Source organism: Schistocerca serialis, chromosome 10 (genome assembly GCF_023864345.2).
Source record: "Schistocerca serialis cubense isolate TAMUIC-IGC-003099 chromosome 10, iqSchSeri2.2, whole genome shotgun sequence".
NCBI lineage: Eukaryota > Metazoa > Arthropoda > Insecta > Orthoptera > Acrididae > Schistocerca > Schistocerca serialis.
In genome coordinates this window covers 192312831-192337933 of record NC_064647.1, presented here as the reverse complement: position 1 = coordinate 192337933, position 25103 = coordinate 192312831, and the positions used below count along the sequence as shown (strand labels likewise).

General features: G+C 44.4%; 1 protein-coding gene across 1 annotated transcript in view; it reads left to right on the top strand.

Moving 5' to 3' along the window:
• Positions 1-11074: 11074 nt before the first annotated feature.
• The window catches only part of LOC126425198 (1,5-anhydro-D-fructose reductase-like), a 78798-nt gene continuing 64769 nt past the window's right edge, over positions 11075-25103 (top strand). The window contains exon 1 of the mRNA XM_050088154.1: positions 11075-11177. Coding sequence (XP_049944111.1) covers positions 11103-11177 — 75 coding nt within the window. The 5' untranslated portion in view covers positions 11075-11102. The remainder of the gene's footprint in view (positions 11178-25103) is intronic.

Sequence of the window (25103 nt, the reverse complement as noted above, 5' to 3'; positions counted from 1 at the left end):
TTTATGCCACACACGGCATATGACACACACCAAGAACCTTCCCAGGAAGGAGAGGAAATAGTGAGGAGGTACTTGAGGGCTTGCCAATAAAGAATGATGTGGTGATGTGACGCGGTGGCCCTCAACTACGTACCCTCCTACTCAGAGTTAAAATATTGAAAGTTTTGGCTGGTTTCGTTGTCTAGGGGCTGGGATACGTAGTTGCCACATTACAGGCCAAATACTGCTGAGTCTACAGTATACAATATGAATACACACATGAATCGAATGGTCGAAGGTTCTTATAACTCGGCAATTGCGAATTAATATAGAAATTTGTAAATGAAAGATTGCAATTAAATAAAAACTGCAGGTACTGTCTCAATGACTTTAAATGATGGGTACGATGTTGTTGTTGTTGTGGTCCTCAGTCCTGAGACTGGTTTGATGCAGCTCTCCATGCTACTCTATCCTGTGCAAGCTTCTTCATCTCCCAGTACCTACTGCAACCTACATCCTTCTGATTCTGCTTAGTGTATTCATCTCTTGGTCTCCCTCTACGATTTTTACCCTCCACGCTCCCCTCCAATGCTAAATTTGTGATCCCTTGATGCCTCAAAACTTGTCCTACGAACCGATCCCTTCTTCTAGTCAAGTTGTGCCACAAACTTCTCTTCTCCCCAATCCTATTCAATACCTCCTCATTAGTTATGTGATCTACCCATCTTATCTTCAGCATTCTTCTGTAGCACCACATTTCGAAAGCTTCTATTCTCTTCTTGTCCAAACTGGTTATCGTCCATGTTTCACTTCCATACATGGCTACACTCCATACAAATACTTTCAGAAACGACTTCCTGACACTTAAATCTATACTCGATGTTAACAAATTTCTCTTCTTCAGAAACGATTTCCTTGCCATTGCCAGTCTACATTTTATATCCTCTCTACTTCGACCATCATCAGTTATTTTACTCCCTAAATAGCAAAACTCCTTTACTACTTTAAGTGTCTCATTTCCTAATCTAATCCCCTCAGCATCACCCGATTTAATTTGACTACATTCCATTATCCTCGTTTTGCTTTTGATGATATTCATCTTCTATCCTCCTTTCAAGACACTGTCCATTCCGTTCAACTGCTCTTCCAACACCTTTGCTGTCTCTGACAGGATATCAATGTCATCGGCGAACCTCAAAGATTTTACTTCTTCTCCATGAATTTTAATACCTACTCTGAATTTTTCTTTTGTTTCCTTTACTGCTTGCTCAATATACAGATTGAATAACATCGGGGAGAGGCTACAACCCTGTCTCACTCCTTTCCCAACCACTGCTTCCCTTTCATGCCCCTCGACTCTTATAACTGCCATCTGGTTTCTGTACAAATTGTAGACACATGAATCGAATGGTCGAAGGTTCTTATAACTCGGCAATTGCGAATTAATATTGTTATAATTATATTATTATATTATTATACTATATTATATATTATTATATATTATATTATATATTATTATATTATATTATTATATTAATGGGTACGATAGTAGAAGTAATTTTGAGAATGTGATATATTTCTGCAAGCCAGCCGGAGTGGCCGAGCTGTTCTAGGCGCTACAGTGTGGAACCGCGTGACCGCTACAGTCGCAGGTTCGAATCCTGCCTAGGGCATGGATGTGTGTGATGTCCTTAGGTTAGTAAGGTTTAAGTAGTTCTAAGTTCTAGGGGACTGATGACCTCAGGAGTTAAGTCCCATAGTGCTCAGAGCCAGTTGAACCATATTTCTGCAAAACACTTGTCGATGGTCCAGCAATTAAATAAAGTATAAGTTGAATAATAGGTAAACAATAGATTCCTAGAATGAGATTTTCACTCTGCAGCGGAGTGTGCGCTGATATGAAACTTTCTGGCAGATTAAAACTGTGTGCCAGACCGAGACTCGACCTCGGGACCTTTGCCTTTCGCACTTGTCGGCGAAAGGCAAAGGTCCCGAGTACGAATCTCGGTCCGGCACCCAGTTTTAATCTCCCAGGAAGTTTCATATCAGTGCACACTCCGCTGCAGAGTGAAAATCTCATTCTGGAAACATCCCCCAGAGTGTGGCTAAGCCATGTCGACGCAATATCCTTTCTTTCAGGAGTGCTAATTCTGCAGGTTCGCAGGAGAGCTTCTGTACAGTTTGGAAGGCATGAGCCGAGGTACTGGCAGAACTAAAGCTGTGAGGACGGGGCGTGAGTCGTGCTTGGGTAGCTGAGTTGGTAGAGCACTTGCCCGCGAAAGGCAAAGGTCCCGACCTCGAGTCTCTCTCCGGCATACAGTTTTAATCTGCCAGGAAGTTTAATAGATTCCTACTTCACGAAATTAGTTATGAACAACAAAATAGCTCGCGAGATATGCAGTTCTAAACGCGTACTACGTCTTCACTACAGAAGCCACGGAAATCACTTAAGAGTACAAGTCGACACTCCGAAATATTTCTCTCTCTCGCGACCACGCGCAAACTGCTACACTCCAAGTCTTTCCCGCGCCTGTGCGTCCGTCGCCATACTGTCCAGGACTCTCCTCCGTGTCCTGTGCAACTCTGCATGTGCTGTGCCGCACCCCATGTCCTGTCCCGAACTCTTCTCCCACTTCCATCCAGTCTCCCCATTGACGAGCGTGTGATTGGCTAGAGCGCTCGAGCCGTGTCTTCAAGCCAACGTGTAAGACGTCACGGTCTCCTGACTTCATTGCTTACATGTTCCGCCCTCACAATCATATTCCGCACATCAAGACGCTTCATTCGAACCCAAACTCGATAAGACAAAGTCAATGTTGTATGAATTCATGTAAACGATATGCAAATTACAAGTAAGCGCACCGGGGTTGAAATACTCGAGGCTGGCGTACGCACATACATTCCAGACACAACGGTCACAGGAGCTTTTAGTTCGGGAGACGCAAACCGCACAACGAGACGCCAGTCCCTTCAGAGGACGACCCAGCCCATGTCGGCCGGTGACCGCTCGTAGCGGACAGCGTGGGCCCGAGTGGAAAGAGGAAACAACCCCGTGTTCGGCTTATAAGCAAATTCCACTACATTGTGTTGGAGCGGCCAGCCTACGCATTCTTTACACATAAATAACGCAGTTTCAGAGATTTTCACAGGGAGACAGCAAACGCCAAACGCCAAAGCTACAAGTTTCCGGATTGGTCGCCTTAAACGAAACGTCATTCTCCTACTTTAGAAGAGCAATGCTGATTGGCAGACGATATTTCTGACGTCTTGACCTAAAGGAATAATGGAAGAGACCGAAAGATATACCCCTTCACGTCTGGTCTGGAGAGGCGCCGTTCCGTTGTCGCTCTTGGAGAGAGAACACGTAACGAAAGCGTGCGCGCTCGTACGTGTTCTCGAAAGAGCGAGGAACAAGTCTCTCCTCAGTACTTCACTGAGAGAGCACCTCTGTCGAGAGCGAATCAAAGGGCGACTCTATATTGAGTCCTTGCGATTAAGGGTTGTTCACTGTGTTGGCCGACATACTTATTGTGCGGTGTGAATGGACAGAGTTATAGTAAAACGCCTGCGAGCGAATTTTGAGTGGCATCATGGTGGACTGGTTATCTGACCAGTGTTCCACGGCAATAGTTAAGACTATGGGCGAATAGGAACCCTTGACTTCATCAACGCAAATGGAGAGTTTGATTGGCGAAGGTCAATCCAGATAGAACGAGAGTTATCTTATTTCTCAGCAGCGAGCAGCGCAGACGGCAGTCATCGCAGCTTACGGTATTGTGCGCTACAGCTATTGCAAGCCCCATATTTCCTCCACAATAGTACACTTCACTGCATTTCACACGCGACAGCCTCGACCGTACCTAACAACATTCTAAAGGATAATTATTCAAGTTGAGTAGGCGCGCCTCTCAGCCATTCTGCCAAGGCAACAAGCATCTTAAACTTTGTGTAGAAATTTCATTAGCGAATCCTATCCTTGAAAGGTAACTTCACATTCCGAAAAGAACCAGGATATAACTTGCTCAATTCATAACTAAAAGTGTCATTGAGATTTCTCAGAATTTTTGCAAAATAAATAATAACTTTCGTTAGTTTCATGTTTTTCTTACACTAACTAGCACTACTCCAGTACCCAAGTATCCCACTAGTTACGTAAGAAATTTTGTGAATTTTTGTGTCATTTCCTTACAGCGGACGACTCCAGAAGATATTTACTGCTGAAATTTTTTCAGGAATTTCTCTTTAGAACGTTAGGAGCGTCTGTCTTACGTCTGTAGTAGTGTGGGGGTGGAAATTGCATCTTGCAGGAGCCACAGGGTAAAGGGTACATCTCAGATTAATCCGTTGCGCAGAATAACAGAATAATAGGTCAGCCCCACACGCTCAGAAACATACCCACATAAACATAATGTAACACTACCCACATAAACATAATGTAACACATTCTAAATACTGGATGTACATTTAAATAACTTGAAATTAAATAAATATTCCTATGGCTGGACCATAAACACGCTCTAACACACATTATTAGATACATAAACAAATGAAATAAACATATATCAAAGGAACTGAACAAAAGGTAGGCCAGTAGCCTAATGTCTCTGTGCTTTCCAAAAAAAAGTAAATATATATCCAATTATATATATAAGCATGCTACTACCGTTTTTTGTGTAACTATGGCGTACTTACAGCCTGACGCGATCGATAGTAATCAGCCACTTTGACCTCCAATAACTCATGTACTACTCAAGCTACATGCCTGTAATTTATACCAATTTAGGTTTACACTGATAGTTTACACTAATAGCTTTCTAAAGACACGGCGATCGACAAAATCGGATGAACCGTTTAGATTTTGGAAATTCGTTGCTGGGTGTTACATAATTCATCGTCAGATACTAAACTTTAAACTAATAAAGATATTGAAAATCTGATTACACCATCAGAATCGTCGTGCGAATAGTGGTAATGTACACGTTTCTTTTTGAGGTGTGATTCATCTGGCTCCTATTAATTTCTACACGAACTGTGAAATGTCTGCCATTAAGGTTTCACAAAGTCCGCCATCTTTGGCTCTCCCAGCGTACAAGTCTCTTTCATCGACACAGCGTCACCAAGAGATTCCCAGCCACGTGCTCTGCTGGACCATACGCTGGGCTACCTCTGTTGTCCGGCACCACGTGTTTGCTGCCGCGCCCCGGCTTGCCGAGCGGCCCGTATGGCCATGCCAACTTCGAACTTGGAATATTTTCAGGGCGCCACAACTCGCCCGTTACCTCACAAACTCCCTCGTCATAGAATATGCTTCGAATTTATCATTTGTACGAAACTGATAATTCAGAGAATGCTTTTTTGATCTGAGAATCTTTATTATTCATACGACCCAATGAACTGAAATTATTTGCTAGTGTCACATAGTAGGACACCGTGTACACAAATACAATCCGCTCGTATGTGAGTGCCGTGTGTTTCATCTTGCGCACGCTCTGGAACTGCAATTCCTCGACATCGCCCTTCCGGCGATAGCTCCCACAGCATTTTACCTGCAAAACATGTAAAACCCAACTGCAAACATCAGTTTCAACGCAGAACCGTGAAATACCAGCATCGCGCATCTTCGTCACCACATCATCTAGGAGTTCTGAAAAGGGACAAGGTGCAGTCAGAACTGAGATTTCTGGAACAGAATGCTAAGTACGATCAGACTATCGGCTGCAAAAGTCGAGTACTGTTTTCTCTTTCAAATAAAATGCTGTTCCATTTGTTACATTCTCCTAGACTGGCAGTGTTTTCATGAAATGGCGCAAAAGTGCTAATACATAACTGCAGATATGATTACAATTCTTATGGGTGTTGTAACGCGTCATTGTATAAAATATAATGTGAAAAGTGTTTGCCACAAACAAAATTCCGCAAAATATGTGTAGTTTTTGTGTGTGGCTCTCAGTAGCTCGTGACGTTGCGAAATAAGAAAGATCTACCAAAACAAAACGTAAATCATAGCAGATATAAGCCTGAAATATCCTGACACAAAAAATCACGTTTAAACATAAAGTGGTTTGTTAATTCGCCAGCCAGATTCATGTTATGATAATTTGGTTGCAGATGACAAGCTACTAGTACATGATAATATACTAATGGTCCAGCATGACTGTATATGGTAAAATTAAAGAAATGAGAGAAACAAAAAAACTGTCTTTTCGTAGATTAGTTACCACTTAAAATACCTTCACATTAATCAGATCTGAATAAAGACACTCTACTGCTAATGTCATGGAAGTGCAGAAAAATGTTTGGGTTGTATGATAAAACAGTGTTTTGCAAAATAGGCGGACCTTATATCTGATTAATTTAGGACAACAGAAATCGCACATGCTGTCATTCATTTATTCAGTGAATCTTTCATGTTTCGCAAATTCTAATTTCTCGCTTGGTAAATAATTTAAATTTCGATGTGGACAGAGTTTGTAAGGGGTCCGTAGGCCCTTACTATAAGTTTTGCGACAGCACAGGTCGACAGGACAGACAATCGATAGTGCGTGTCGGGTTGCGAGAGCGAGAGCGAGTGTTGAGTCAGACAGGAGTGTGGTACGCGCTGTGGGCCGAGCCGGGTGGAGGTCTGTTGCTGGAATGCAAGACCGTACCGACAAAGGGAGTGGCCATCGCCGTGGTTTAACCCCTTTGTGTTAGAAATATACGGGAAAGTGGAAAAGTATAATTAATAGAGTGATCAGTGATATTTTTGTACCGATATTTGTAATTACGCGTCTACCGCGCCGGCATCATTTGGATTGCAGTGTTGGATTGCAGTGTTGGATACAGTGATTAAAATTTGCGTGTGACGATAATGAATAACAAAGAGGCCTGTGCTAAGATTAGCCGTTATTAACTCTGTAAGACGAAGGCAGTGGCTGTCTCCTTATTTTGGTGTTTTTGTGATGAATATAGGTCGTTGATTGATGAAGCTGTATTGTTGTTCTTCTTGCCACCAGACATTTTATTATTACAGCATTTGAGAAGGACAGAATGGAATGTAACATCTCCATAGCAGTCCAATCCGATTGCTAGCCCCATTAGGTACACGGTCACATTAATTAATATCTGTTTTGGGCTGCTATCAGATCTCGATCGAGCGGGGTAAGTCAGTAAAATAAACCGGAGTGTTACAAGTTACATACCACCACTATACGACGTGCATGCGAACCTGTCACAAATGTGTTTTGTTCTGACTGGCAGGTGTGCGGTACTTGGGACAGCAGCTGTCATATTTCTGACTTGTTAAGGTCGGTGCCTGTGCGGTGTATTCGAGGCTTCTGTGACGTTGTCTTCCAACAAGATAAAGCACGACCGCCTGATGTCCGTGCTGTCCTGAATCACCGTTGCCTGCCAAGCCCGTTCTAGATTTCCCACCGCTTACAAAATTGAGGTCATGGGTTACTGAGGGATCAGAACGCTAAAGCTCACCAGCCACTCTCACATAGATTTGAAGCACTTTGTAACGACGTAGACGTACACTATGTGATCAAAAGTATCCGGACACCCCCGAAAACATACATTTTTCACATTAGGTGCATTGTGCTGCCACCTACTGCCAGGTACTCAATAGTCATTAGACATCGTGAGAGAGCAGAATGGAGCGCTCCACAGAACTCACGGACTTCAAATGTGGTCAGGTGATTGGGTCTCACTTGTGTCATACGTCTGTACGCGAGATTTCCACATTCCTAAACATCTCTGGGTCCACTGTTTACTATGTGATAGCGAAGTGGAAACGTGAAGGGACACGTACAGCACAAAAGCGTACAGGCCGACCTCGTCTGTTGACTGACAGAGACTGCCGACAGTTGAAGAGGGTCGTGATGTGTAATAGGCAGACATCTATCCAGACTATCACACAGGAATTCCAAACTACGTCAGGACCAACTGCAAGTACTATGGCAGTTAGGCGGTAGGTGATAATACTTGGATTTCATGGTGAACGGCTGCTCATAAGACACACATCACGCCGGTAAATGCCAAACGAGGCCTAGCTTGGTGTAAGGAGCGTAAACATTGGAAGATTGAATAGTGGAAAAACGTTATGTGGAGTGACGAATCACGGTACACAATGTGGCAATCCGATGGCAGGGTGTGGCTGTGGCGAATGCTCGGTGAATGTTATCTGCCAGCGTGTGTAGTGCCAACTGTAAAATTCAGAGGCGGTGGTGTTATGGTGTGGTCGCGTTTTTCGTGGAGGGGGCTGCAGAGAGTCCTGACCTGAATCCTATAGAACACCTTTGGGATGTCTTGGAATGCCGACTTCGTGCCAGGCCTACCGATTGACATCGATACCTGTCCTCCATGAAAAATGGCTGCCATTCCCCAAGAAACCTTCCAGCACCTGATAGAATGTATGCCTGCGGGAGTGGAAACTGTCATCAAGGCTAAGGGTGGGCCAACACCATATTGAATTCCAGCATTACCGATGGACGGCGCCACGATCTTGTAAGTCATTTTCAGCCCGGTGTCCGGATACTTTTGATCACATAGTGTACCTGTCACCCAAGTTCCGTTCTTCTCGATGTGAAGTCGTGTTAAAGTCATTGTTGCTGCCAGAGACGACAGCCCTGTGTACTAAATTCACACCTTGTCTGCTAGAGTATCACCTATAAAGTTAATCACGTATTCACCTTAGTGTACTAACCTGAAGCGCCAGGGAAACTGTTATAGTCATGCGTATTCAAATACACATATATGTAAGTAGGCAGAACACGGCCCTGCGGTCAGAAATGGCTATATAATAGAAGAGTTGTCTGGCACTGCTGTTAGATGGGTTGCTGCTCCTACAATGTTGGGTTATCACGATTTAAGTGAGTTTGAACGTGCTGTTATAGTTGGGATTTTCGCGTACGACCATTTAACGAGGCTACCGTGAATATCAGGAATCCGATAAAACATCAAATCTCCGACATCGCTGCGACTCGAAAAATATCCTGCAAGAACGGAACCATCGACGACTGGCGAGAATCGTTCGCTACTCACCATGTAGAGGAGGGGCAGTGTCGCACACTGGCATAAGGGAAAGAGTACTAGAAACTATAAATGAAAAAGACAATATTATGTTTTTCGTTTATAATTATGTTGTTTTGCCAAGAAGCGACGGGAGAATCACTTAACATAACTCTACGGACGTACAAGTTTTTCGATAAAGTCCTTCCTCAGAAATAGAAGTAGTAGGTACTGTTCCCCGGACGTGAAGACCTGAAATAAAAAATAAATGAAAAAAATTCATTATTACCCATTCTCTCTGGATTTGCAGTTTTAACTTCCAGCGGTGTAACAACGTGTTTCTATGTTTTAATGTATTTAGCTTCCTGTTTGCCGTTTTCCCGATATGTACTCTTTTAACAACTCTAAATGTTCGTAGCGTTTTTGCTTTGCATATTGGCATTCCGGTTGCTACGGTTTCATTTATCGATTGTAAATTCTTTGTTTATACGTCACGGTTCCTATATGAGTTTGCATATTGTCATTTTGTCATTTAGAGATAGTGATTGGAGCTTGTGTACGCCAGGAAATGGAGTGCCAATTGGAGAAGTCGAAACATCTCCGACATTTTCTTCTGACTGAGTTTAATAGAGTTGTGACAGCAGCGGAGGCTGCCAGAAACATTTTCGCCATGTATGGGGATACTGCCATTGGACAGAGCAAGGCAATAAAATGTCTTTCGTGTTTTAAGAAGGATCGTTTTGACATTAGTGACTTTCCACGTCCAGGAAGACCTTTTTTGGTTCAATGAAGATCGTTTAAAAGCATGAATCCACAATGATCCTCGTCAGTGTACTAGATAATTGACGAATGTGATGAACTGTAATCATTCCACTGTCGTGCGACATTTGCATGCGATGGAGAGGTTTAAAAATCGGGTGTATGGGTACTGCATGCTCTGAGTCAAAACGAAAAAGGTCAGCAGGTGGCCATATACGAGTATGTATCTCTGCTTACTTGTCATCAATTGGCTCGTGAAGAACACCTACCATTTCTTTCCTGTATCGTTACTGATGACTGGAAATGGTGTCTTTATGCTAACATACGGAAAAGAAAGGAATGGTTGAGCCCAAACAAAGCAGCAACTCCTTGCACAAAGAACAGCACTCATCCGCAAAAGGTAAGTTAGGCATGTCGTGGAGCAGCGACGATGTGGTCTACTATTAATTGCTTCCTCTAGGTGTAACCATCACTGCTAAGATTTATCTCTACAAGTCAGACGTCTTGCAGGCGCAGTCCTAGAACCACGACCCGAAAGACTGCTCTACGATAACTCCCACCCGCATTCTGTTAGAATGACAAAAACCGCTCTACATGAGTTGGATTGGGAAGTCATTGCACACCCACCTTATTCAACTGATTTTACGCCCTCAGATTTGTACCTTTTCCGCTCTCTACCGAACAACCTTCACGGAATTTCTCCTTTCCGGATGGAAATGCGCTCCGAACATGACTCGACAAGCTTTTCGTCTCAGAACCACGTTATTTCTACTGTCGCGGAATCGAAAAGTTACCCCAGCGTTGACAGACTGTTGTAAATAGTGAAGGAGAATATATTATTGATGACTTAAGTCTCTGTCGTGAGCATCTGTTGTGTTTAGTAAACTTACGGAAAAAAGTTACGGACTTATGCACCACCCCAATATTTGATTTTTGTTGGCTTACCTTCAACAGTCTGGCAGCTAGCAATCTCTAAAATATCTGATGTAACAGAAAGGCCACGAAACCAGAACTTTGGAAGAAATATGTTGCGCAGCATTTCAGACGCACGCGTGTTTCGTAATGTTGTGTCCAGTTGTGCAAGTCCCTAATACGCATGATGCCTGTTTGTTGATAAGCATCATACCAGAGCGTCGTGCTCACCACCGGATTTTTCCTTTGTAGTCCTCGTGATGTCATTTGAGCTTGTATTTCGCTCGCCTTATCTTCTTATTACGATACATGCGCTTCTAGAGATAAGGACCGCAGTCACCGACTGTGTTTTCAAGTACTTCTGCCGGTAGTATAAACAGCAGTATCACTGTGCGCGGAAGACAGTCCGTAACCATTTTGCCTCTTCCACTGGTCTGCCTGCAACTCAAGGCAACAGCGAGATGGCCAGCAAACTGCAGTACATCACTTTCTACAATGGCCAGAAGATGCCCATTGTAGGCCTGGGTACTTGGCAGGTATGTTACATTACGAAGATTCGCATACGTATTGACCAACGCACATTGTTTGCTACATTCTCAGTGAGTCTGTTGATCTTTATCAAATATTTTTCCCTATCTAAACAAATAGACATAAACAAGAGTTTGATATGAACGAACAGGGTGATTCAGGACGAATGTCATATAACTTGTGATTCTACATGCGAAAATAAACCGAAGTAGTCCTATGAACATGTATCCGATTTTCGATCGTTATGGAACTGGGGCGCTGGTGTGGACGGAGCGGTGGTGGAACGGGCGACGGATCCATCCTGCAAGAGGTCTTCAGAAAGACTCCCACCAATATGAACGTACCCGTTAATGCGTTGGAATGCGAGCAATAACGTCGGTAAAGTGAGTGACAAGTTCTTCATGTGTGTTCACCTTCGTAGCGTACACATCCCCCTTTAATCAGCCCCATAAGCAGACGTCTAATGGGGTTAGGCTCGGTGATCTGTCAGGACAGTTAATGGGTAGACTGTGGCTAATCTACCGTTTAGGAAATGCGTTATTTATACTGGGACACTTGTCTGGTACGGCCAATGAGTGATCCATCATGTGGAAAGTACATCTGCCGTTGTTGCTCCAATGTTACATCTCCAAAATGTGCAGGTAGTTCTTCTATCAGAAAACATACAAATCCTGCCATTTGGCAGGAACGCCAGGTCGTCAGTCTTACCACACCAGATGCTCACTGAGAACTTAGCTTGGAGTCTTGTTTCCCTAGTGTCATGTGCGTTTTCCATCGCTCAGGTATGAGAATTGCACATGTTTATGATACCATACACCTCCTGCCATTTGGCAGGAACGCCAAGTCATCAATCTCACCACACCAGATGTTTGCTGAGAACCTAACTTGGAGTCTTGTTTCCCTAGTGTAATGTGCGTTTTCCATCGCTCAGGAATGAGAATTGCACATGTTTATGATACCATACACCTCCTGCCATTTGGCAGGAACGCCAAGTCATCAATCTCACCACACCAGATGTTTGCTGAGAACCTAACTTGGAGTCTTGTTTCCCTAGTGTAATGTGCGTTTTCCATCGCTCAGGAATGAGAATTGCACATGTTTATGATACCATACACCTCCTGCCATTTGGCAGGAGCGCCAAGTCATCAATCTCACCACACCAGATGTTTGCTGAGAACCTAACTTGGAGTCTTGTTTCCCTAGTGTCATGTGCGTTTTCCATCGCCCAGGTATGAGAATTGCACATGTTTGTGATACCATACTCCTCCTGTCACTTGGCAGGAACGCCAAGTCATCAATCTCACCACACCAGATGTTTGCTGAGAACCTAATTGGAGTCTTGTTTCCCTAGTGTCATGTGCGTTTTCCATCGCCCAGGTATGAGAATTGCACATGTTTATGATACCATACATATCCTGCCATTTGGCAGGAACGCCAGGTCATCAGTCTTACCACACCAGATTTTCACTGAGAACCTAACTTGGAGTCTTGTTTCCCTAGTGTCATGTGCATTTTCCATCGCCCAGGTATGAGAATTGCACATGTTTATGATACCATACATATCATGCCATTTGGCAGGAACGCCAGGTCATCAGTCTTACCACACCAGATTTTCACTGAGAACCTAACTTGGAGTCTTGTTTCCCTAGTGTCATGTGCGTTTTCCATCGCCCAAGTATGAGAATTGCACATGTTTATGATACCATACATATCCTGCCATTTGGCAGGAACGCCAGGTCATCAGTCTTACCACACCAGATTTTCACTGAGAACCTAACTTGGAGTCTTGTTTCCCTACAGTCATGTGCGTTTTCCATCGCACAGGTATGAGAATTGCACATGTTTATGATACCATACACATCCTGCCATTTGGCAGGAACGCCAGGTCATCAGTCTTACCACACCAGATTTTCACTGAGAACCTAACTCGGAGTCTTGTTTCCCTAGTGTCATGTTCGTTTTCCATCGCGCAGATATGACAATTGCACATGTTTATGATACCATACATATCCTGCCATTTGGCAGGAACGCCAAGTCATCAGTCTTACCACACCAGATTTTCACTGAGAACCTAACTTGGAGTCTTGTTTCCCTAGTGTCATGTGCGTTTTCCATCGTGCAGGTATGAGAATTGCACATGTTTATGATACCATACTCCTCCTGCCATTTGGCAGGAACGCCAAGTCATCAATCTCACCACACCAGATGTTTGCTGAGAACCTAACTTGGAGTCTTGTTTCCCTAGTGTCATGTGCGTTTTCCATCGCCCAGGTATGAGAATTGCACATGTTTATGATACCATACATTTCCTGCCATTTGGCAGTAACGCCAGGTCATCAGTCTTACCACACCAGATTTTCACTGAGAACCTAACTTGGAGTCTTGTTTCCCTAGTGTCATGTGCGTTTTCCATCGCCCAGGTATGAGAATTGCACATGTTTATGATACCATACTCCTCCTGCCATTTGGCAGGAACGCCAAGTCATCAATCTCACCACACCAGATGTTTGCTGAGAACCTAACTTGGAGTCTTGTTTCCCTAGTGTAATGTGCGTTTTCCATCGCCCAGGTATGAGAATTGCACATGTTTATGATACCATACATTTCCTGCCATTTGGCAGGAACGCCAGGTCATCAGTCTTACCACACCAGATTTTCACTGAGAACCTAACTTGGAGTCTTGTTTCCCTAGTGTCATGTGCGTTTTCCATCGCCCAGGTATGAGAATTGCACACCAGATGCTCACTGAGAACTTAGCTTGGAGTCTTGTTTCCCTAGTGTCATGTGCGTTTTCCATCGCTCAGGTATGAGAATTGCACATGTTTATGATACCATACACCTCCTGCCATTTGGCAGGAACGCCAAGTCATCAATCTCACCACACCAGATGTTTGCTGAGAACCTAACTTGGAGTCTTGTTTCCCTAGTGTAATGTGCGTTTTCCATCGCTCAGGAATGAGAATTGCACATGTTTATGATACCATACACCTCCTGCCATTTGGCAGGAACGCCAAGTCATCAATCTCACCACACCAGATGTTTGCTGAGAACCTAACTTGGAGTCTTGTTTCCCTAGTGTAATGTGCGTTTTCCATCGCTCAGGAATGAGAATTGCACATGTTTATGATACCATACACCTCCTGCCATTTGGCAGGAGCGCCAAGTCATCAATCTCACCACACCAGATGTTTGCTGAGAACCTAACTTGGAGTCTTGTTTCCCTAGTGTCATGTGCGTTTTCCATCGCCCAGGTATGAGAATTGCACATGTTTGTGATACCATACTCCTCCTGTCACTTGGCAGGAACGCCAAGTCATCAATCTCACCACACCAGATGTTTGCTGAGAACCTAATTGGAGTCTTGTTTCCCTAGTGTCATGTGCGTTTTCCATCGCCCAGGTATGAGAATTGCACATGTTTATGATACCATACATATCCTGCCATTTGGCAGGAACGCCAGGTCATCAGTCTTACCACACCAGATTTTCACTGAGAACCTAACTTGGAGTCTTGTTTCCCTAGTGTCATGTGCATTTTCCATCGCCCAGGTATGAGAATTGCACATGTTTATGATACCATACATATCATGCCATTTGGCAGGAACGCCAGGTCATCAGTCTTACCACACCAGATTTTCACTGAGAACCTAACTTGGAGTCTTGTTTCCCTAGTGTCATGTGCGTTTTCCATCGCCCAAGTATGAGAATTGCACATGTTTATGATACCATACATATCCTGCCATTTGGCAGGAACGCCAGGTCATCAGTCTTACCACACCAGATTTTCACTGAGAACCTAACTTGGAGTCTTGTTTCCCTACAGTCATGTGCGTTTTCCATCGCACAGGTATGAGAATTGCACATGTTTATGATACCATACACATCCTGCCATTTGGCAGGAACGCCAGGTCATCAGTCTTACCACACCAGATTTTCACTGAGAACCTAACTCGGAGTCTTGTTTCCCTAGTGTCATGTTCGTTTTCCATCGCGCAGATATGACAATTGCACATGTTTATGATACCATACATATCCTGCCATTTGGCAGGAACGCCAAGTCATCAGTCTTACCACACCAGATTTTCACTGAGAACCTAACTTGGAGTCTTGTTTCCCTAGTGTCATGTGCGTTTTCCATCGTGCAGGTATGAGAATTGCACATGTTTATGATACCATACTCCTCCTGCCATTTGGCAGGAACGCCAAGTCATCAATCTCACCACACCAGATGTTTGCTGAGAACCTAACTTGGAGTCTTGTTTCCCTAGTGTCATGTGCGTTTTCCATCGCCCAGGTATGAGAATTGCACATGTTTATGATACCATACATTTCCTGCCATTTGGCAGTAACGCCAGGTCATCAGTCTTACCACACCAGATTTTCACTGAGAACCTAACTTGGAGTCTTGTTTCCCTAGTGTCATGTGCGTTTTCCATCGCCCAGGTATGAGAATTGCACATGTTTATGATACCATACTCCTCCTGCCATTTGGCAGGAACGCCAAGTCATCAATCTCACCACACCAGATGTTTGCTGAGAACCTAACTTGGAGTCTTGTTTCCCTAGTGTAATGTGCGTTTTCCATCGCCCAGGTATGAGAATTGCACATGTTTATGATACCATACATTTCCTGCCATTTGGCAGGAACGCCAGGTCATCAGTCTTACCACACCAGATTTTCACTGAGAACCTAACTTGGAGTCTTGTTTCCCTAGTGTCATGTGCGTTTTCCATCGCCCAGGTATGAGAATTGCACATGTTTATGATACCATACATATCCTGCCATTTGGCAGGAACGCCAGGTCATCAGTCTTACCACACCAGATTTTCACTGAGAACCTAACTTGGAGTCTTGTTTCCCTAGAGTCATGTGCGTTTTCCATCGCCCAGGTATGAGAATTGCACATGTTTGTGATACCATACTCCTCCTGTCACTTGGCAGGAACGCCAAGTCATCAATCTCACCACACCAGATGTTTGCTAAGAACCTAATTGGAGTCTTGTTTCCCTAGTGTCATGTGCGTTTTCCATCGCCCAGGTATGAGAATTGCACATGTTTATGATACCACACATATCCTGCCATTTGGCAGGAACGCCAGGTCATCAGTCTTACCACACCAGATTATCACTGAGAACCTAACTCGGAGTCTTGTTTCCCTAGTGTCATGTGCGTTTTCCATCGCCCAGGTATGAGAATTGCACATGTTTATGATACCATACATATCCTGCCATTTGGCAGGAACGCCAAGTCATCAATCTCACCACACCAGATGTTTGCTGAGAACCTAATTGGAGTCTTGTTTCCCTAGTGTCATGTGCGTTTTCCATCGCCCAGGTATGAGAATTGCACATGTTTATGATACCATACATATCCTGCCATTTGGCAGGAACGCCAGGTCATCAGTCTTACCACACCAGATTTTCACTGAGAACCTAACTCGGAGTCTTGTTTCCCTAGTGTCATGTGCGTTTTCCATCGTGCAGATATGACAATTGCACACGTTTATGATACCATACATATCCTGCCATTTGGCAGGAACGCCAAGTCATCAGTCTTACCACACCAGATTTTCACTGAGAACCTAACTTGGAGTCTTGTTTCCCTAGTGTCATGTGCGTTTTCCATCGCGCAGGTATGAGAATTGCACATGTTTATGATACCATACTCCTCCTGCCATTTGGCAGGAACGCCAAGTCATCAATCTCACCACACCAGATGTTTGCTGAGAACCTAACTTGGAGTCTTGTTTCCCTAGTGTCATGTGCGTTTTCCATCGCCCAGGTATGACAATTGCACATGTTTATGATACCATACATTTCCTGCCATTTGGCAGGAACGCCAGGTCATCAGTCTTACCACACCAGATTTTCACTGAGAACCTAACTTGGAGTCTTGTTTCCCTAGTGTCATGTGCGTTTTCCATCGCCCAGGTATGAGAATTGCACATGTTTATGATACCATACTCCTCCTGTCATTTGGCAGGAACGCCAAGTCATCAGTCTCACCACACAAGATGTTTGCTGAGAACCTAACTTGGAGTCTTGTTTCCCTAGTGTCATGTGCGTTTTCCATCGCCCAGGTATGAGAATTGCACATGTTTATGATACCATACATATCCTGCCATTTGGCAGGAACGCCAGGTCATCAGTCTTACCACACCAGATTTTCACTGAGAACCTAACTAGGAGTCTTGTTTCCCTAGTGTCATGTGCGTTTTCCATCGCCCAGGTATGAGAATTGCACATGTTTATGATACCATACATATCCTGCCATTTGGCAGGAACGCCAGGTCATCAGTCTTACCACACCAGATTTTCACTGAGAACCTAACTTGGAGTCTTGTTTCCCTAGTGTCATGTGCGTTTTCCATCGCCCAGGTATGACAATTGCACATGTTTATGATACAATACATATCCTGCCATTTGGCAGGAACGCCAGGTCATCAGTCTTACCACACCAGATTTTCACTGAGAACCTAACTTGGAGTCTTGTTTCCCTAGTGTCATGTGCGTTTTCCATCGCCCAGGTATGAGAATTGCACATGTTTATGATACCATACATATCCTGCCATTTGGCAGGAACGCCAGGTCATCAGTCTTACCACACCAGATTTTCACTGAGAACCTAACTTGGAGTCTTGTTTCCCTAGTGTCATGTGCGTTTTCCATCGTGCAGGTATGAGAATTGCACATGTTTATGATACCATACTCCTCCTGCCATTTGGCAGGAACGCCAAGTCATCAATCTCACCACACCAGATGTTTGCTGAGAACCTAACTTGGAGTCTTGTTTCCCTAGTGTAATGTGCGTTTTCCATCGCCCAGGTATGAGAATTGCACATGTTTATGATACCATACATTTCCTGCCATTTGGCAGGAACGCCAGGTCATCAGTCTTACCACACCAGATTTTCACTGAGAACCTAACTTGGAGTCTTGTTTCCCTAGTGTCATGTGCGTTTTCCATCGCCCAGGTATGAGAATTGCACATGTTTATGATACCATACATATCCTGCCATTTGGCAGGAACGCCAGGTCATCAGTCTTACCACACCAGATTTTCACTGAGAACCTAACTTGGAGTCTTGTTTCCCTAGAGTCATGTGCGTTTTCCATCGCCCAGGTATGAGAATTGCACATGTTTGTGATACCATACTCCTCCTGTCACTTGGCAGGAACGCCAAGTCATCAATCTCACCACACCAGATGTTTGCTAAGAACCTAATTGGAGTCTTGTTTCCCTAGTGTCATGTGCGTTTTCCATCGCCCAGGTATGAGAATTGCACATGTTTATGATACCATACATATCCTGCCATTTGGCAGGAACGCCAGGTCATCAGTCTTACCACACCAGATTATCACTGAGAACCTAACTCGGAGTCTTGTTTCCCTAGTGTCATGTGCGTTTTCCATCGCCCAGGTATGAGAATTGCACATGTTTATGATACCATACATATCCTGCCATTTGGCAGGAACGCCAAGTCATCAATCTCACCACACCAGATGTTTGCTGAGAACCTAATTGGAGTCTTGTTTCCCTAGTGTCATGTGCGTTTTCCATCGCCCAGGTATGAGAATTGCACATGTTTATGATACCATACACCTCCTGCCATTTGGCAGGAACGCCAGGTCATCAGTCTTACCACACCAGATTTTCACTGAGAACCTAACTCGGAGTCTTGTTTCCCTAGTGTCATGTGCGTTTTCCATCGTGCAGATATGACAATTGCACACGTTTATGATACCATACATATCCTGCCATTTGGCAGGAACGCCAAGTCATCAGTCTTACCACACCAGATTTTCACTGAGAACCTAACTTGGAGTCTTGTTTCCCTAGTGTCATGTGCGTTTTCCATCGCGCAGGTATGAGAATTGCACATGTTTATGATACCATACTCCTCCTGCCATTTGGCAGGAACGCCAAGTCATCAATCTCACCACACCAGATGTTTGCTGAGAACCTAACTTGGAGTCTTGTTTTCCTAGTGTCATGTGCGTTTTCCATCGCCCAGGTATGACAATTGCACATGTTTATGATACCATACATTTCCTGCCATTTGGCAGGAACGCCAGGTCATCAGTCTTACCACACCAGATTTTCACTGAGAACCTAACTTGGAGTCTTGTTTCCCTAGTGTCATGTGCGTTTTCCATCGCCCAGGTATGAGAATTGCACATGTTTATGATACCATACTCCTCCTGTCATTTGGCAGGAACGCCAAGTCATCAGTCTCACCACACAAGATGTTTGCTGAGAACCTAACTTGGAGTCTTGTTTCCCTAGTGTCATGTGCGTTTTCCATCGCCCAGGTATGAGAATTGCACATGTTTATGATACCATACATATCCTGCCATTTGGCAGGAACGCCAGGTCATCAGTCTTACCACACCAGATTTTCACTGAGAACCTAACTAGGAGTCTTGTTTCCCTAGTGTCATGTGCGTTTTCCATCGCCCAGGTATGAGAATTGCACATGTTTATGATACCATACATATCCTGCCATTTGGCAGGAACGCCAGGTCATCAGTCTTACCACACCAGATTTTCACTGAGAACCTAACTTGGAGTCTTGTTTCCCTAGTGTCATGTGCGTTTTCCATCGCCCAGGTATGACAATTGCACATGTTTATGATACAATACATATCCTGCCATTTGGCAGGAACGCCAGGTCATCAGTCTTACCACACCAGATTTTCACTGAGAACCTAACTTGGAGTCTTGTTTCCCTAGTGTCATGTGCGTTTTCCATCGCCCAGGTATGAGAATTGCACATGTTTATGATACCATACACCTCCTGCCATTTGGCAGGGACGCCAAGTCATCAATCTCACCACACCAGATGTTTGCTGAGAACCTAACTTGGAGTCTTGTTTCCCTAGTGTAATGTGCGTTTTCCATCGCTCAGGAATGAGAATTGCACATGTTTATGATACCATACACCTCCTGCCATTTGGCAGGAACACCAAGTCATCAATCTCACCACACCAGATGTTTGCTGAGAACCTAACTTGGAGTCTTGTTTCCCTAGTGTCATGTGCGTATTCCATCGCCCAGGTATGAGAATTGCACATGTTTATGATACCATACTCCTCCTGCCATTTGGCAGACACGCCAAGTCATCAATCTCACCACACCAGATGTTTGCTGAGAACCTAACTTGGAGTCTTGTTTCCCTAGTGTCATGTGCGTTTTCCATCGCCCAGGTATGAGAATTGCACATGTTTATGATACCATACATATCCTGCCATTTGGCAGGAACGCCAAGTCATCAGTCTTACCACACCAGATTTTCACTGAGAACCTAACTTGGAGTCTTGTTTCCCTAGTGTCATGTGCGTTTTCCATCGCCCAGGTATGACAATTGCACATGTTTATGATACAATACATATCCTGCCATTTGGCAGGAACGCCAGGTCATCAGTCTTACCACACCAGATTTTCACTGAGAACCTAACTTGGAGTCTTGTTTCCCTAGTGTCATGTGCGTTTTCCATCGCCCAGGTATGAGAATTGCACATGTTTATGATACCATACACCTCCTGCCATTTGGCAGGGACGCCAAGTCATCAATCTCACCACACCAGATGTTTGCTGAGAACCTAACTTGGAGTCTTGTTTCCCTAGTGTAATGTGCGTTTTCCATCGCTCAGGAATGAGAATTGCACATGTTTATGATACCATACACCTCCTGCCATTTGGCAGGAGCGCCAAGTCATCAATCTCACCACACCAGATGTTTGCTGAGAACCTAACTTGGAGTCTTGTTTCCCTAGAGTCATGTGCGTTTTCCATCGCTCAGATATGAGAATTGCACATGTTTATGATACCATACACCTCCTGCCATTTGGCAGGAACACCAAGTCATCAATCTCACCACACCAGATGTTTGCTGAGAACCTAACTTGGAGTCTTGTTTCCCTAGTGTCATGTGCGTATTCCATCGCCCAGGTTTGAGAATTGCACATGTTTATGATACCATACTCCTCCTGCCATTTGGCAGACACGCCAAGTCATCAATCTCACCACACCAGATGTTTGCTGAGAACCTAAGTTGGAGTCTTGTTTCCCTAGTGTCATGTGCGTTTTCCATCGCCCAGGTATGAGAATTGCACATGTTTATGATACCATACATATCCTGCCATTTGGCAGGAACGCCAGGTCATCAGTCTTACCACACCAGATTTTCACTGAGAACCTAACTTGGAGTCTTGTTTCCCTAGTGTCATGTGCGTTTTCCATCGCCCAGGTATGACAATTGCACATGTTTATGATACAATACATATCCTGCCATTTGGCAGGAACGCCAGGTCATCAGTCTTACCACACCAGATTTTCACTGAGAACCTAACTTGGAGTCTTGTTTCCCTAGTGTCATGTGCGTTTTCCATCGCACAGGTATGAGAATTGCACATGTTTATGATACCATACACCTCCTGCCATTTGGCAGGGACGCCAAGTCATCAATCTCACCACACCAGATGTTTGCTGAGAACCTAACTTGGAGTCTTGTTTCCCTAGTGTAATGTGCGTTTTCCATCGCTCAGGAATGAGAATTGCACATGTTTATGATACCATACACCTCCTGCCATTTGGCAGACACGCCAAGTCATCAATCTCACCACACCAGATGTTTGCTGAGAACCTAACTTGGAGTCTTGTTTCCCTAGTGTCATGTGCGTTTTCCATCGCCCAGGTATGAGAATTGCACATGTTTATGATACCATACATATCCTGCCATTTGGCAGGAACGCCAAGTCATCAGTCTCACCACACTAGATTTTCACTGAGAACCTAACTTGGAGTCTTGTTTCCCTAGTGTCATGTGCGTTTTCCATCGCCCAGGTATGACAATTGCACATGTTTATGATACCATACTCCTCCTGCCATTTGGCAGGAACGCCAAGTCATCAATCTCACCACACCAGATGTTTGCTGAGAACCTAACTTGGAGTCTTCTTTCCCTAGTGTCATGTGCGTTTTCCATCGCCCAGGTATGAGAATTGCACATGTTTTTGTTACCATACTCCTCCTGCCACTTGGCAGGAACGCCAAGTCATCAATCTCACCACACCAGATGTTTGCTGAGAACCTAATTGGAGTCTTGTTTCCCTAGTGTCATGTGCGTTTTCCATCGCCCAGGTATGAGAATTGCACATGTTTATGATACCATACATATCCTGCCATTTGGCAGGAACGCCAGGTCATCAGTCTTACCACACCAGATGTTCACTGAGAACCTAATTGGAGTCTTGTTTCCCTAGTGTCATGTGCGTTTTCCATCGCCCAGGTATGAGAATTGCACATGTTTATGATACCATACATATCCTGCCATTTGGCAGGAACGCCAGGTCATCAGTCTTACCACACCAGATTTTCACTGAGAACCTAACTTGGAGTCTTGTTTCCCTAGTGTCATGTGCGTTTTCCATCGCCCAGGTATGAGAATTGCACATGTTTATGATACCATACATATCCTGCCATTTGGCAGTAACGCCAGGTCATCAGTCTTACCACACCAGATTTTCACTGAGAACCTAACTTGGAGTCTTGTTTCCCTAGTGTCATGTGCGTTTTCCATCGCCCAGGTATGAAAATTGCACATGTTTATGATACCATACTCCTCCTGCCATTTGGCAGGAAGGCCAAGTCATCAATCTCACCACACCAGATGTTTGCTGAGAACCTAACTTGAAGTCTTGTTTCCCTAGTGTCATGTGCGTTTTCCATCGCCCAGGTATGACAATTGCACATGTTTATGATACCATACTCCTCCTGCCATTTGGCAGGAACGCCAAGTCATCAATCTCACCACACCATATGTTTGCTGAGAACCTAACTTGGAGTCTTCTTTCCCTAGTGTCATGTGCGTTTTCCATCGCCCAGGTATGAGAATTGCACATGTTTTTGTTACCATACTCCCCCTGCCACTTGGCAGGAACGCCAAGTCATCAATCTCACCACACCAGATGTTTGCTGAGAACCTAATTGGAGTCTTGTTTCCCTAGTGTCATGTGCGTTTTCCATCGCCCAGGTATGAGAATTGCACATGTTTATGATACCATACATATCCTGCCATTTGGCAGGAACGCCAGGTCATCAGTCTTACCACACCAGATGTTCACTGAGAACCTAATTGGAGTCTTGTTTCCCTAGTGTCATGTGCGTTTTCCATCGCCCAGGTATGAGAATTGCACATGTTTATGATACCATACATATCCTGCCATTTGGCAGGAACGCCAGGTCATCAGTCTTACCACACCAGATTTTCACTGAGAACCTAACTTGGAGTCTTGTTTCCCTAGTGTCATGTGCGTTTTCCATCGCCCAGGCATGAGAATTGCACATGTTTATGATACCATACATATCCTGCCATTTGGCAGGAACGCCAGGTCATCAGTCTTACCACACCAGATTTTCACTGAGAACCTAACTTGGAGTCTTGTTTCCCTAGTGTCATGTGCGTTTTCCATCGCCCAGGTATGAGAATTGCACATGTTTATGATACCATACTCCTCCTGCCATTTGGCAGGAAGGCCAAGTCCTCAATCTCACCACACCAGATGTTTGCTGAGAACCTAACTTGGAGTCTTGTTTCCCTAGTGTCATGTGCGTTTTCCATCGCCCAGGTATGACAATTGCACATGTTTATGATACCATACTCCTCCTGCCATTTGGCAGGAACGCCAAGTCATCAATCTCACCACACCAGATGTTTGCTGAGAACCTAACTTGGAGTCTTCTTTCCCTAGTGTCATGTGCGTTTTCCATCGCCCAGGTATGAGAATTGCACATGTTTTTGTTACCATACTCCTCCTGCCACTTGGCAGGAACGCCAAGTCATCAATCTCACCACACCAGATGTTTGCTGAGAACCTAATTGGAGTCTTGTTTCCCTAGTGTTATGTGCGTTTTCCATCGCCCAGGTATGCGAATTGCACATGTTTATGATACCATACATATCCTGCCATTTGGCAGGAACGCCAGGTCATCAGTCTTACCACACCAGATTTTCACTGAGAACCTAACTTGGAGTCTTGTTTCCCTAGTGTCATGTGCGTTTTCCATCGCCCAGGTATGACAATTGCACATGTTTATGATACAATACATATCCTGCCATTTGGCAGGAACGCCAGGTCATCAGTCTTACCACACCAGATTTTCACTGAGAACCTAACTTGGAGTCTTGTTTCCCTAGTGTCATGTGCGTTTTCCATCGCCCAGGTATGAGAATTGCACATGTTTATGATACCATACACCTCCTGCCATTTGGCAGGGACGCCAAGTCATCAATCTCACCACACCAGATGTTTGCTGAGAACCTAACTTGGAGTCTTGTTTCCCTAGTGTAATGTGCGTTTTCCATCGCTCAGGAATGAGAATTGCACATGTTTATGATACCATACACCTCCTGCCATTTGGCAGGAGCGCCAAGTCATCAATCTCACCACACCAGATGTTTGCTGAGAACCTAACTTGGAGTCTTGTTTCCCTAGAGTCATGTGCGTTTTCCATCGCTCAGATATGAGAATTGCACATGTTTATGATACCATACACCTCCTGCCATTTGGCAGGAACACCAAGTCATCAATCTCACCACACCAGATGTTTGCTGAGAACCTAACTTGGAGTCTTGTTTCCCTAGTGTCATGTGCGTTTTCCATCGCCCAGGTATGAGAATTGCACATGTTTATGATACCATACATATCCTGCCATTTGGCAGGAACGCCAAGTCATCAGTCTTACCACACCAGATTTTCACTGAGAACCTAACTTGGAGTCTTGTTTCCCTAGTGTCATGTGCGTTTTCCATCGCCCAGGTATGACAATTGCACATGTTTATGATACAATACATATCCTGCCATTTGGCAGGAACGCCAGGTCATCAGTCTTACCACACCAGATTTTCACTGAGAACCTAACTTGGAGTCTTG